The 14,962-nt window shown below is 50.0% G+C and overlaps 2 protein-coding genes across 2 annotated transcripts in view; one reads left to right on the top strand and one right to left on the bottom strand.

Moving 5' to 3' along the window:
* TONSL (tonsoku like, DNA repair protein) overlaps nt 1-1,569 on the top strand; it is a 34,144-nt gene extending 32,575 nt beyond the window's left edge. Inside the window, exon 26 of the mRNA XM_082235478.1 lies at nt 894-1,569. Coding sequence (XP_082091604.1) covers nt 894-1,087 — 194 coding nt within the window. The 3' untranslated portion in view covers nt 1,088-1,569. The remainder of the gene's footprint in view (nt 1-893) is intronic.
* Nucleotides 1,570-1,836: 267 nt separating this feature from the next.
* Nucleotides 1,837-13,273, bottom strand: VPS28 (VPS28 subunit of ESCRT-I). The gene is made up of 10 exons (XM_082235946.1): nt 13,144-13,273; nt 10,495-10,586; nt 9,170-9,202; nt 8,831-8,864; nt 6,494-6,583; nt 5,295-5,400; nt 4,915-5,016; nt 4,750-4,803; nt 3,187-3,278; nt 1,837-2,392 (listed from the first exon to the last, which is right to left on the bottom strand). Exons 2-10 carry the CDS (start codon nt 10,529-10,531, stop codon nt 2,275-2,277), a joined length of 666 nt encoding a protein of 221 aa, XP_082092072.1. The 5' UTR covers nt 10,532-10,586; nt 13,144-13,273; the 3' UTR covers nt 1,837-2,274.
* Nucleotides 13,274-14,962: the final 1,689 nt, after the last annotated feature.

The following is a 14,962-nucleotide window of genomic DNA, read 5'->3' as shown; positions in this document are numbered from 1 at the left end:
CCGCCCCTGACTGGACCTCCCCTCCAGAACTGCTGAAGGGCAATGGATTCTGCGTGGCCCAGCTGGATTAGCCTTGCTCTGTTGTTTTGCCCGCAGTCCTGTGGTTTTCTCATGCACCCCTCTAGACGTCAGTCCAATAAACCAAAAGCAAAATTTATTTTGTCTAAAGGGAATTAGCATGCGGAAAACTAGGATGTGATCAGGGAAAAAGCAGGAGGATCTTTGTTTTGATGAAGGGCAGGCTAAGTAATCTGAGCTTCACCTCAGTGCATCCTAAAGCTAAAACTTCAGGAACCTGAGCCATAGTTGTGGGATGTGGCTGGACTGTTGTAGCCTGAGAGCCCAGTTTTCAAAGTAATAATACGTATATTCTTTATACCCCACCCATCTGGCTGGGCTTCCCCAGCCACTTTGGGCGGCTCCCAACGGAATATTAAAAACATGATAAAACATCAAACATGAAAAACTTCCCTAAACAGGGCCGCCTTCAGATGTCTTCTAAAAGTCAGACAGTTGTTTATTTCCTTGACATCTGATGGGAGGGCGTTCCACAGGGCAGGAGCCACCACCGAGAAGGCCCTCTGCCTGGTTCCCTGTAACCTCGCTTGTCGTAGGGGGGAAACCGCCAAAAGGCCCTCGGAGCTGGACCTCATTGTCTGGGCTGAACGATGGGGGTGGGGATGCTCTTTCGGGTATACTAGGCGGGGCCGTTTAGGGCTTTCAAGGTCAGCACCAATGCTTTGAATTGTGCTTGGAAAGTTACTGGGAGCCAGTGTAGGTCTCTTAGGACAGGGTTATATGGTCTCGGCGGCCGCTCCCAGTCACCAGTCTAGCTGCCACATTCTGGACAAAGGAGGCTCCTCCAGTTCTTCCTTCCTTCCTTCCTTCCCTAGGCTGCTCCGTGAGGGGGCCTCTGGACAGCGTGACATGGACAAAGCTCTCCTCGAACGTCTCTCAGCTGCAGCTCTGCACTCGCCACCTGAGCAGGAGTGACCAGCGGGACGTGGCGGAGCTGTGGCGTGGCCCGCCGGGCACCTCCCTCCACTCAGTCACACGGCATCACAAACTCTTCTGCCACTGCTTGTAGGACGCGATGCTTCTCCTCCATGTGCTGTTGGCCTCACCCATGAAGCCGCCTCTGAAACGCTTCGCAGGCTCCAGCAGTCTGGGATCGCGCTGCTCAATGCGGCCGTGGACTTAAGGCAGTTCCTGGGCTCCTGTAAGCTGGCATGGTCCAGGGCCACCAATAGGCCAGATGAAAGCAAGGGGTGTCTGTCTTCTCTCTCAAGGGATGTCAAGAAGGGAGATAGCTTGGTGTTGCGCTGCTTAGGGCGGGACTAGACACCTGCCCAGCACAGGTGCGTCCAGAGCTCCAATAGGACCAACTCAATACTGCCATTATGAATTATATTCTGAGTTTGGTGTGGTGGCTGAGAAACAGGGATATTGGGATGTAAAAAGCGGCTGCCTTTGTCCTGCTCCAAGGCTCTTCTGCTCTCTCACCGCTTGCGCTGCCCAGCAGTTCTGTGATGTGATTTCCAATATTTATTGAATGCCTCGCAACACAAAGATGCTGTGTCGTCCCTCGTCTTGCCTGTCCTGTGACTTTGTTGCTGGTCTCGAATGGGCAGGTAGTGGTGCCACAGGGGTGGGGAAGCTGCGCAGACCCTGTGTGTTTTGAGCTTCGGGCTACGGAAAGAAGTCATAAGCTGCTGCTTTCTGAAAGCTCATTTGGGATACGGGACCAGGGAAATAAGTCCCAATTTTTAGAACCGTATTGGAGTCACCTCTGGGTGGGAAAAAAGAGCCATCTGAATCAAAGAAATAAGGCCACCATTTGTGAATGTAGAAATATTTTTTATTTGCTTCAGACTGGTAGAGTCTGCCTCTCTGAGGCAAAAGCAACACTCAAATAAATACAAGCACCACACAGACTTTACCTGCCCCACCACTGACCCCCTTCAGGTGGCAAAGAGAGTTAGCTGTCGGTTGTTTGCTGCCTTCCGCGGTGCGTTATTAGACTCCCTCCCCACCCCCTTAGAGAAGTGGACACAAATACTATACAATGCAATGAATGAGAAAATAGGAGAGCCGTGGAACTTAAACATTGACAAGAGGGAGTTTCTTTTTCCCACCCCAAAGGAGGGGAAACGAGTCCTCGCATTCAGAGGGACAATGGGGGGAATGTACATTCTCATCCCCGGCACAATGGCTCTATAACCGCATGATGTGGCCGCTGTCGACGAGGCCCAAAGCCCGTCGTCCTCCTCCTCCTCACGAGTGCAGGAAGCGGTTGAAGGCATTGTAGGCAGACTCCAAGTCAAAGAGCATCTGCCGCACTTGAGAGTCGTCCAGTTCGTCCGAAGCCGACATGCCGCTCAGAGTTTGCAGCCTGGAGGGAGAGCAAGAAGCATCAAGCGCTGGAGCGGAATGAGCAAGAGGGAGAGAAGGGGCGTCTTGTCTCTTCCCCTCTCATCCCGCCTCCCTCCTCGTGACTCCACAATATACCGGGGGGAGGAAAGAGAAGCCTCTCCTGGGAAATGCCTCTGACGGGCCGTAGGAGAGGCAGATGGCTCTGGCCTCTTCCCTGTTCCAAGCGGAAAAGTGAGCGCAGGCTGGGGGAGGTTTGGAAGCCGCACGGAAAGACCTCGGGCGTTTCCGCCAATCCACCTGGGATGGAAAAGCTATAGCTTTGAGGCGCAGCCTTTGCTGCAGTCCCCCCACCAGACAGGTGGGATGTGGGTGGCGCTGTGGGTTAAACCACAGAGCCTAGGGCTTGCCGATCAGAAGGTTGGCGGTTCGAATCCCTGCGACGGGGTGAGCTCCCGTTGCTCAGTCCCTGCTCCTGCCAACCTAGCAGTTCGAAAGCACGTCAAAGTGCAAGTAGATAAATAGGTACCGCTCTGGCGGGAAGGTAAATGGCGTTTCCGTGCGCTGCTCTGGTTCGCCAGAAGTGGCTTAGTCCTGCTGGCCACATGACCCAGAAGCTGTACACTGGCTCCCTCGGCCAGTAAAGCGAGATGAGCGCCGCAACCCCAGAATTGGCCACAACTGGACCTAATGGTCAGGGGTCCCTTTACCTTTTTTTACACCCCCCCCCCCCCGACAACCGTTTCATTTTAGAATAATCGAAAAGGGTAAGAGGAGAGAAACCAGAGTTCCTAATTCTATGGGGAAAATGCTCACCACTGGTTCACTTTCTGCCGCCCCTCGAAGTCCGGGGGCAAGTGGCTCATGCGGTTCATGGTCTCCATCAATTCCCGGAGGTCAGGCTGGATCTGAGGAGGAGGAGGAGAGGGAGAAGGAAGGTCACTGGGCAGCCCTCCTTGGTCAACCTCCCACCATCCTTTCCAAGCCAGAAAGCACTCAAGGAAGTGTCTTGGCAGGCAGGTGCAGCTGCTGATCTCTGGACACCAAGCAATTTTCACTAAGCGTATAGTGAAATTGTGAAAAACGTGCTTCAAACCATGGAATCAGGATGGCAGAAGGGGCCCCAAGAGTCTTCTGGAGTCATCTAGTGCAGCCCACGACTGCAGGAATCTAAATTAAAGAATTGCTGACAGAGGGCCACCCCTCTTCTGTCTGGAAACCACCAATGAAGGAGGGTATAGACAGAGCCCTGTGGCTGGATCAGGCCAAAGACCTCTCTAATCCAGCATCCCTTAGGGACAGGAATGCTTCTGATCCTGCAACTGCCTACTAATATTATTATCATTACAATTTCTTCCCCTCCCTTCACCCCCAGGTGCCTTCTGTGCCAACTTTCAAATGCCTGAAAACTGTTCTATTCTGCGAGGTCAATGCAGCCAATTAAGAGTTCATCCTTCCACCATGGTCTATCGATGCTTAAAAAACAAAACTACTTCATTATTATCATTATATATTTATATGTTGTCAACCACCTCTGGGTATATTTTTATTATTTAGCGGTATATAAATATTTTTATAAACAAAAATAAATAAGCAAGGTCCTAAGGGTGGGTGAAAGCAAAATTACAGAAGTACGTTGGGTCCTAAAAACACTCATCTCAAGTGTCAAAAGGCAGGGTGATGATGGTAGCAGACACTGATAGCTTTATCTCCCTGTGAACATGTAGGGAGTATGTATTTCGTAAGATTTAGACACTGCTTTTGGGGACACCGTCATTGTGATTACACCTAGAGACAGGATCCTATCAACTGCTTGCCCGTTTCACAACGAAATCTGTGCCTGTAGTTTGGCTGGAAAGCATGCAATATCTAACACCCCACAACAAATGCACAAGTCAATAATAATAATAACAACAACAAAAAATAAAATTTTATTTATATCCCATCCTCCCCAGCCAAAGCCGGGCTCAGAGCGGCTAACAACAATAAAAGTGACACCGTTCACATAAAATCACAATCAATTAATTGAAATCAATTCAAAATCTAATTAATGGCAACCATTGGGCTAGAGTTCTATAAGGATTACAGAAGGAGAGAGGGGGTCAGGCTGTGCCTTGGCCAAAGGCCTGGTGGAACAGCTCTGTGTTGCAGGCCCTGCGGAAAGATGTCAAGTCCCGCAGGGCCCTGGTCTCTTGTGACAGAGCGTTCCACCAAATCGGGGCCACGGCCGAAAAAGCCCTGGCTCTGGTTGAGGCCAGCCTAACCTCCCTGTGGCCCGGGACCTCCAAGATGTTCAGGTGCTCATAGCATCCCCCTGACCAACCTTGGCCTGGGGAGGGCAGCGCCTTTGGGTGGAAGCACCCCTCTCATTTCACTCACCTCATCCATTGCCCGGATCTCCAAGCGCAGCTTGTCCATCACTGTGATAAAGAGCTGGAAGGAAGGAAAAGACCTTCAGTTTGGGCCCAAGGAGCATCCGGCAGAAGGACCCCCAAGAGACGCCCTTCTGCTCCAGGTCGTCCCTCCCTCCCCCTGCCCACCTACCGACACGATGTCTGCAATGCAGCGGTTGAGGTTGCCCTTGTCATCCTTGATGGTAATCGGCCGGTCTTCCTTGATCCTCTCCATGGCCAGCGGGCAATCGAGCTACGGGAGACAGAGGAAACAGGGACGCTCAAAGGAGCGAAACACAGATCAGCCACAACTTTCCCACAGGGATCCCCTCAGGCTCCCCCAGCCATGGTCTCGATCCCCTCGAGGCGGGTCAGGAGCTGGGAAAAGCCGCTTCATCTGCACTCTGGGGTGAAGGAGCAGAGGTTTGGCACCCAGGGATGAGAATCTGGCTGCACAGCTGGGACCAGAGGACACCGCTCCCCGCTCAACGCCGCCCCTGCAGACGTCGCCCTTCAGCACCAACTGCTTACCCGAAATTTACGGCAAAAGTCATCAATGGAGTTGATTTCCGGGCCTTGGACCTGCTTGAAGGCTGCCTTGTACTGGACTAGGAGGCGGGAGCAAGCTGCAGTGTACCTGGAGGGACAGGGGGCCACATGGAATCGGCTGCCCACCCTCTTCAGCTGAGCCTCCACCGTTAGCCCTGCCCCCTTTTTCTCCACAGCTGCTGCGTTGGTGGTTCTGGACAGTTACACTCCAGGAAGCTTTCTTATTCACTGGGTGCATGGCTCACATGACCCGGGCATTTTCCTTTGATCTATGCTCTCTGGGGGACGCAGGTGGCACTGTGGTCTAAACCACAGAGCCTAGGGCTTGCCGATCAGAAGGTCAGCAGTTCAAATCCCCGCGACGGGGTGAGCTCCCGTTGCTCGGTCCCTGCTCCTGCCCACCTAGCAGTTTGAAAGCACAAAAGTGCAAGTAGATCAATAGGTGGGAAGATAAACGGCGTTTCCATGTGCTGCTCTGGTTCGCCAGAAGCGGCTTAGTCATGTTGGCCACATGACCCGGAAGCTGTATGCCGGCTCCCTCGGCCAGTAAAGCGAGATGAGCGCCGCAACCCCAGAGTCGGCCACAACTGGATCTAATGGTCAGGGGTCCCTTTACCTTATGCTCTCTGGGGGCTGCAGAGAGCAGTCTGAGAATGTGAGCAAGGTAATTTCATTTTTGTTAGAGGCAGAAAGCTGAAAGCATGCAGCTAGATTCTGTAGGTTTTCTTATCTGTTTGTTATGCTTCTAAATAGTGTTAGATTAGAAGCACTGGTGTCGGGCTGAGTTATTGAAGACACCACGTCGCCACAGACAAGCCATTTTACGCTGCGTGTGAACTCTGCTATTATCCGGCAACTGAGAAGAGTGGCAGCATGTGGGCACCACTGAAGTTTGTCGGAGTGGCAATAAGTTCAGATTTATTGCAGTGCCATTGCAGCGGACTTGGTGGGTCAAAGGATTTACGACCCACAAACTTAACAGCTGCCCATGACTGACGCTGCCCTGCTCCACTCCTGAATTAAGCAATGCTGCCCCAGATCTCGTCTCTTTTACAGATCTCTTGAGGGAGCTGCACTGCAGGGGCTTGAATCAGGTGGCCCTCTGTGTCCCTGCCACCCCCGCAATTCTATGAACCCAGAGTGGCACTGCCTCAGATCCCTCCAGGTGCCTGTCAACTCACTCGTTGGGGGTGACACAGTCCTTGATGTAGGCTTTCTCCAGAGCCTGCATCGTCTTCACCACAGCAAACAGCTCAGCCATGTTGTCGTACCTGAAGCAAAGTTAAACGAGTCAATTGGGAAGGTCCAGCTGCACCCTGACCCGTTTCCCTCTGAGAAAAGAGACTCTGACAGAGGCCAGGAGCCTTGGGGGGGGGCATAGGGGCATGCTGACCTCTCACGTGCCTTTCAGACAAGGGCTCCTGCATTTGTGGGGAAATGACACGGCACTCAAAATATAAAATTCCACAGTTGCTGGGGAGCAAAGGGTTAAGACACATGGCGCTCCCTGTAAAGTCCTAGAGGGCACTCTGTGTGAGGTCACATCCTCTGCTAGCCCAGGCGGAAGAAGAAGAAGAGTTTGGATGTGTGACTGGCCCAAGGTCACCCAGCAGCTGCATGTGGAAGAGCGGAGACGCGAACCCGGTTTCCCAGATTACGAGTCCACCGCTCTTAACCACTACACCACACTGGCTCTGGTGTAGTGGTAACAATAGGAAAACAATCCTTGTCACTTCCTCCCACCGGAGGAAAACTCTGTCATTGTGCAGCCATAGGCAAAGGATGCAAGATCTGTGCTCCCCCAAAGCACAAGCCCCATCTTTGACCTAAACAATGTACTGTATTTTTTGCTCTATAAGACTCACTTTTTCCCTCCTAAAAAGTAAGGGGAAATGTGTGTGTGTCTTACGGCGCGAACGCAGGCTGCGCAGCTATCCCAGAAGCCAGAACAGCAAGAGGGATTGCTGCTTTTGCTGCGCAGCGATCCCTCTTGCTGTTCTGGCTTCTGGGATTCAGACTATTTTTTTCTTGTTTTCCTCCTCCAAAAACTAGGTGCGTTTTATGGAGCAAAAAATATGGTATTTTGCAATTCTGAAGTACAGTCAAACCTTGGTTCCCAAACACCTCCATTTTGGAACGTTTCGGCTTTTGGACGTCAAAATGTTCCAGTTTTCGAACGTTCCTCGGAACCCGAACATCTGACGCAGCTTCTGATCTGCAAACAGCCTAGCTGTCAGCCAGTCAGAAGCTGCACCTTGGAGTTCGAACATTTCAGAAGTCAAACGTCCTTCCAGAAAGGATTATGTTCGACTTCCGAGGTTCCACTGTATATTTTGCCCACCTTATTTCACTGCTATTTTCTACCTGAATCGAGTCTGCAACTTTATGTCGGGAAACAATATTTATATACTCTTATACCACAGACTTCTGGGTCGTTATTTTATTCAGAGGACTAAACAAGGCAGGATGCCCAAGTTATCCTGGATAATTAGAGAAAGCTCCACAGCCTTGTCCAAAGTTTCAGTGCTAATGCAGCATAGAATGGCATATTTTAACTCTGCTAAACTAGACACCCAACTTACTCAAGTGAGTAAGAGGAAGGATGATTAATAGTTGATGCATTCCACCCTACTTTCCAAATCCATCCCAACAGCAATTAATGCAGAATTTGATATCTTATGAACTGCTTTCCTAAAGAAGACTCAGCCCCTCAGACCACTCCCACAACTGCGGAATTTCCAAAAGTCGCTCCCCCTTCCTGTCAATCAAGCCCTTTCCCAGGCAGAGAGAGTTAATAATAATAAATATTTATTTATACCCCGCCCTTCCTGGTTCAAAAACCGGGCTCAGGGTGGCTTACAGCAATGTAAAACACTTAATTGTAAAAACAACATAAAATACAGTATAAAAACATGAATAACAATAAAATTCAGAAATCAATTTAGGGGAAATAAGCATTAGATAATCCCGAGGGCTGATGGGATGCGGGTGGTGCTGTGGGTTAAACCACAGAGCCTAGGACTTGCTGATCAGAAGGTCAGCGGTTCGAATCCCGGCGATGGAGCGAGCTCCCGTTCCTCGGTCCCTGCTCCTGCCAACCTAGCAGCTCAAAAGCACGTCAAAGTGCAAGTAGATCTATAGGTACCGCTCCGGCGGGAAGGTAAACGGTGTTTCCGTGCGCTGCTCTGGTTCTCCAGAAGCGGCTTAGTCCTGCTGGCCACATGACCCAGAAGCTGTATGCCGGCTCCCTCAGCCAGTAAAGCGAGATGAGTGGCGCAACCACAGAGTTGGCCACAACTGGACCTAATGGTCAGGGGTCCCTTTACCTAATCCCCAGGGCTAGCTGGCTGAATTGGTCCTACTTGGGCCAGCGAGGAGGCCAGGGGAGAATTAGCTGTGGGGACTCAGAGCAGGTAATCAGAGCGGGAGTTGAACAGAGGTGTGGCCTGAGACATCACTGAGCATGTCCTTTGCAACGACACACACTAGAGCTGGGTATAATTGGGGCAAATACTCACTTCTCTCGCTCCCGGGCATTCTTGTATAACTTCACTTCCTGCAAGGGAAAGGAGAGTGACATTGGATCCACCAAATCTTTGCACCACACGAAAGGAGAGTTGGGGCATTGGGGACTTTCAAGTCTGGGCTATGGGAGGCCCCCAAATGCCCTTGTAAGGAGCAGCGAGGGGAGTTCCCCAGGGGAGTCCTGCCCAAATCGGGAACGCTTTGGCTGGCAGTCCTGCAATCTGGGGGAGTGCCTGAAATTCCCCGCAATACTGCAACTCCCCCTCCCCAACCCACTCCCTGTCCCTCATTTGAAAGGAGTTTCCACTAAGCCACGAGGGAAACAGCATCACTTGCCTCATATAGTTCCGGCTTATTCGCTGGGGCTGAAAAACAAAAAGGCGGAAATACATGAGACCAACTTTGCTCCCAAACTGCTGCCATGAACATGAGAAATGTTCTCCAGATGCTTGCAGGATTTGAGCCTCTGCCCTCCTGTGATTTCCAGCAACTGCCTCTGACTTTAGAAGCAGAGTACGGTCATACCTCGGGTTAAATACGCTTCGAGTTGAGCGCATTCAAGTTGCGCTCCTCGGCAACCCAGAAGTAACAGAGCGTGTTACTTGCGGGTTTCGCCGCTTGCGCATGCGCTCAAAATGACGTTGCGCGCATGCGCAGAAGCGGCGAAAAGCGATGCGCATGTGCACAGGCGTGCCGTCGCTAGTTACGTTTACCTCTAGATGCGAACGGGGCTCTGGAACGGATCCCGTTCGTATCTAGAGGTACCACTGTATAACCATCGTGGTTAACAGCCACAGACTGACCTCTCTTATGCCAGAACACAAAAGAATTTGGAAGTGGAGCCCAAGATCAGTGGGGGTTTGGAGACACCATGCCCAGCACACAGGTTATATACACAGCATCCTTGCCATTTATTCTTAGGCTTCTCTTCAAGATCTTATGCCAACACACCTATTCAGCTGTTTATAAATTCTTTCAGGTTGCGCTAGTGTCATACCTCAGGTTACAGACACTTCAGGTTGCGTTTTTCGGGTTACGCACCCACCGAAACCCAGAAGTACCGGAACAGGTTACTTCTGGGTTTCGGCAGTCGTGCATGCGCAGAAGCGCCAAATCACAACCTGTGCATGCGCAGATGCGGTGCTGCGGGTTGTGAATGTGCCTCCCGCACGGATCATGGTCGCAATCCGAGCGTCCACCGTATCTCGTATTGGTGGTACAATAGTAACTCGGGTTACATACGCTTCAGGCTACAGACTCCGCTAACCCAGAAATAGCGCTTCAGGTTAAGAACTTTGCTTCAGGATGAGAACAGAAATCGTGCTCCGGCGGCGCGGCAGCAGCGGGAGGCCCCATTAGCTAAAGTGGTGCTTCAGGTTAAGAACAGTTTCAGGTTAAGAATGGACCTCTGGAATGAATTAAGTACATAACCAGAAGTACCACTGTATTTAACGTTTTATTACACTGACATATTTTGCTTTACACTGCCTTGATATTTTATGTGAAGGGGCAATTGATACGTATTTTTATAAAGAAATATATAAAAACGCTTCCAAAAAAACCCCATGCATACCATAGGCTAAGACTCAAGGTCCAAGAAGTCCCTGCATTTGCTCTGGCCACTGCAGAATTAGCTCAAAAGCAGCACTGGACTCACCTCCCATCCCAGGGGCTGCTGGGATTCCATGAAACATTCTTCCTCCAAGGGTCCGCAGCTGAAATCCAAAGTACCACCAACACGCAAGGTGCCTGAGATAAGAGCAGGTAAGAAGTCACAGCTAAACTTCCCTCCACATTTGTTCATTTGCTAGGTTTTGTATTCCAAGTACTTAATATTCAGAATTTCCAAGTAGTTTACATAAAATGGTTTTTTTAAAAATAAGGGAAAGAATAAGAACCATGAAAATTAATCCTAGGACAGAGAACTCCCTTAAAATGCTGAAATATGAAAGTCCTTGCCAAGCACCTGAAGCTGACAAGAGAGGGAAGCCTGTCTAATCTTGGTCGGGAGGCTACTCCCATAATACTGAATGTCCTACTTCTGAAATTTACACATTACACCTTAGATGGCAACCCTGCAAGCTCTTCTTGGCTAAATAGCCCTGAAACAACTTCTTCTTCTTTGGTGATCACTCATAGCCTTTCCGCAATCAGTTCTGTCACCTTTTTAAAAGAAATCAATAATTTTGGCATCCCTGCTATGATCTCTTCTCTCCCCCAGATTTTTTCAATGAGCTTGTGCAGTTGTTGTGTAAGTTCTATTCCATCCACTCTGAAGACTTTGGCAGGCATCCCATCAGGTCCGTATGCTTTGTTGTTTTTTATTTGGGTTAATAGCTGTACACAACTCTCCCAGATTTGGAGATACTGCAAGCTCATCTCTAACTTGGTTTTGCAAAATTTGTGAGAGGACCTCAGCAGATACAGGAAAGTTGCTGTTAAGGAGATGTTGGTAATGTTCTTTCCAGCGCACAAACAAACAAAAGGGGGAGTGTTTTTCAACAATAAATGGAGACTTTCCCCAGTGCCGGATATATGTATAAGCTTAACAAGCTATAACTTAGAGCACCACTTTCTTGGGGGCCCCAAAAAACTTAAAGGAAAAAACCAAACTGGATGTACATTTCCAAAATATAAGATAAAAAAACAAATAAAATAAAACCTACATACAGCAACAGTGTTTTGTGTTGTGTAGGCTCCTGTGATGTAAGTAATGGGCCCCGCCAGCTAGCCTGCTCCCTAAAATATCACTGGTTTGCTCATTTCTATATCAATTACTTTGATAAAATACATATTTTGTTATGTGCAAATGGCTTTAGATACCTATCAGATAAATGACCATATAGCATATATTCAACCCAAAAAACAGGGGCAATTTGTTGCTGACAAAGGAGAGCTGGACATAGAAAGGGCCCCATTACCTTCAGGAGCTGAGGGCCTCGTCAAACCTATATCTGGCCCTACCTTTCCCCCAAACTGGGGATAAGTGTGGTCTAGAGAGGTCCCTGCCCCGAGGAGCTTCCTCTGGGGAAAGAGAGAGAGCAGCGGAGGAAGTTTACTATTTAGGGAAGCTTTTAATATTTGATGAATTATTGTATTTTAATACTGGAAGCAGCCGCACACAGTGGCTGGGGAAACCCAACCAGATGGACAGGGTAGAAATATATTATTATTATTATTATTATTATTATTATTATTATTATTATACCTTATATATTATTATATATAATATATTATATATAATAATATATTATTATATATAATAATAAATATGGCTGGGGAGGGTGGGGTATAAATAAAAGTTATTATTATTAATTGAGGTGATTCAGACCAGGCCAGCTCTGCCCCGCCCCCAGCAGCAACAACAACCACCCTGTGAGGGAGGCAGGCAGGAGGGAGGGAAGAGAGAGGAGAAGGGATTGGGGGGGGCACATCCTGGCTGGCCCATTGACTGACGGATAACGGAACCATGGAGATCCAAGGGGCGTCCTGGCAGTGGAGGAAGCTGCCCCAGCTGGGGGGGGGGTCCACAGATGTCAAGGCAATAAATAACTATTTTACTTTTAAAAGACAACTGTTTCGGGAAGTTTTTGATGTCTGATGCTGTATTGTTTTTAATATTCATTTGGAAGCCACCCAGAGTGGCTGGGGAAACCCAACCAGATGGGTGGGGTATAAATAAATTATTATTATTAATCTTATATATTATTATATCTATGGGCTACTTTTAAAATAAGGCTGCATTTTAAATTGCATTTTAACCTGTATTTTAAATTGGGGTCGTCCCCCGCGTTATGTTTTTACTGTAATTTTACTGGTGTTAGCCGTCCTGAGCTGGGCTGAGAGCCGCCCTGAGCTCTGGCTGGGGAGGGCGGGGTATAAATAATAATAATAATAATTATTATTATTATTAATTATTATTATTATTAGAGGTGATTCAGACCAGGCCAGCTCTGCCCCCCAGCAGCAACAACAACCCTGTGAGGGAGGCAGGCAGGCAGGAGGGAAGAGAGAGGAGAAGGGATGGAAGGGGGGGGGAATCCTGACTGACCCACAGAGAGCCAAGGGGCGTCCTGGCGGTGGGGGAAGCTGCCCCAGCTGAGGGGGGGGGGCGTCCACGGGCCCCACTCCCCCCCCCAGGTCTGAGAGAGCAATGGCTCCCCAAATAAGAGAGGGAGAAGGCGAGCGGGGGCCGCATCCCCACAAGGGCCCCCCGAGGACCAGGCCCCCCCCCAGCGCCCCCTCCCTCAAATCTCGCCCCCCCCCAGTCCAGGGCTGCCCCCCCCCCAGAAGCTCAAGGCCTTACCCGGCTCCGGCTGCTTTGTTTCCTTCCCCACTTCCGGGAAAATGGCGCCCCGCCTCCGATCGATAGCTCGGCGCGCTCCCTTCCCCCTGCGGGGCTCGGCAATCGTTTAGTCAGGCCTGGCGCCCCCAGAGCGCGTTTCGGGCTATAGATCTACGGAGAGCAGAACTCTCGCACGCACGTGGAATTCCGGGTTCGCTGCGGGCGAGGCTCGTCTCTAGAATTGATATGATACCCAGCTCTACCTCTCTTTCAAATCAGAACCAGGGAAGGCGGTGAAGGTCCTGCGTGAGTGTCTGGAGGTGGGTGGAGGATGGATAGTGGCTAACAGATTGAGGCTGAATCCTGACCAGACAGAAGTACTGTTTTTGGGGGACAGGAGGCGGGCGGGTGTGGAGGACTCCCTGGTCCTGAATGGGGTAACTGTGCCCCTGAAGGACCAGGTGTGCAGCCCTGGAGTCATTTTGGACTCACAGCTGTCCAGGGAGGCACAGGTCAGTTCTATGTCCAGGGCAGCTGTCTACCAGCTCCATCTGGTACGCAGGATGAGACCCTCCCTGTCCGCAGACTGTCTCACCAGAGTGGTGCATGCTCTGGTTATCTCCCGCTTGGACTACTGCAGTGCGCTCTACGTGGGGCTACCTTTGAAGGAGACCCGGAAACTACAACTAATCCAGAATGCGGCAGCTAGACTGGTGACTGGGAGCGGCCGCCGAGACCATATAACACTGGTCTTGAAAGACCTACATTGACTCCCAGTACGTTTCCGAGCACAATTCAAAGTGTTGGTGCGGACCTTGAAAGCCCTAAATGGCCTCAGCCCAGTAGACCTGAAGGAGCGTCTCCCCCCCCCCCATCGTTCTACCCGGACACTGAGGTCCAGCGCCGAGGGCCTTCTGGCGGTTCCCTCACTGCGAGAAGCCAAGTTACAGGGAACCAGGCAGAGTGCCTTCTCGGTGGTGGCGCCCACCCTGTGGAACACCCTCCCACTAGATGTCAAAGAGAACAACAACTACCAGACTTTTAGAAGACATCTGAAGGCAGCCCTGTTGTTTAGGGAAGCTTTTAATGTTTGATGCGTTACAGTATTTTAATATATTTTTTGGAAGCCGCCCAGAGTGGCTGGGGAAGCCCAGCCAGATGGGCAGGGTATAAATAATAAATTATTATTATAATATTATTATTATTAGGGATGGCAGGGAAGGAAGCTGACCGGGTCGCCAACCCCCATTCCATGCCAAGGGCAGCTTTTGTGGGTACGGTTCTGAACGCCTCGCTCAAAAGGGATGTTGCAATGCAGAGGGGGAAGAGGTTCAAGGGGGGGAACGGGTCACCCCAATGACCCAGGGGGCAGGTTGCCATGCGTCCGGGTTTTCCTGGGTATACAGGACCCTGTATCCCGGGTGGAAATCTGTTAAATGTGATCGAGTATTCCAAAAGGCCTGGAGTAAATTTATACATTTGAAAGATTATTGCAAGCAATCGACAACACGAGCAGGGTTGTCTGAAGACTTGTAATGAGAAACTTTCTACCAGTTTTATTTAAATTTTGAGCCATTTTGTAATGAGTGCAATTAGAACTGGAAAACGTACAAAATGCAATGATATAAAGGGTAATTTTGAAAGCCATGAGGTGGGAGGGAAGGAAGTCGATAGGCTCTAAAGAGCCAAAGCGGTAAAGTGGATGATGATGATGTGATCGATTTTCCATTTGTTATAAGAAAAATACCGCTTCCTTTCCCCTATGGGGTATTCCAGAGCCCATATAGAGTCCTTAAGTGGGTTCCCTATTGGTAGGAGAAAATAACAGAGGCCAGCCGGA

Source organism: Podarcis vaucheri (assembly GCF_965113315.1).
Source record: "Podarcis vaucheri genome assembly, chromosome: 8".
Taxonomy (NCBI): domain Eukaryota; kingdom Metazoa; phylum Chordata; class Lepidosauria; order Squamata; family Lacertidae; genus Podarcis; species Podarcis vaucheri.
This window is presented reverse-complemented; position numbering and strand designations above follow the sequence as displayed.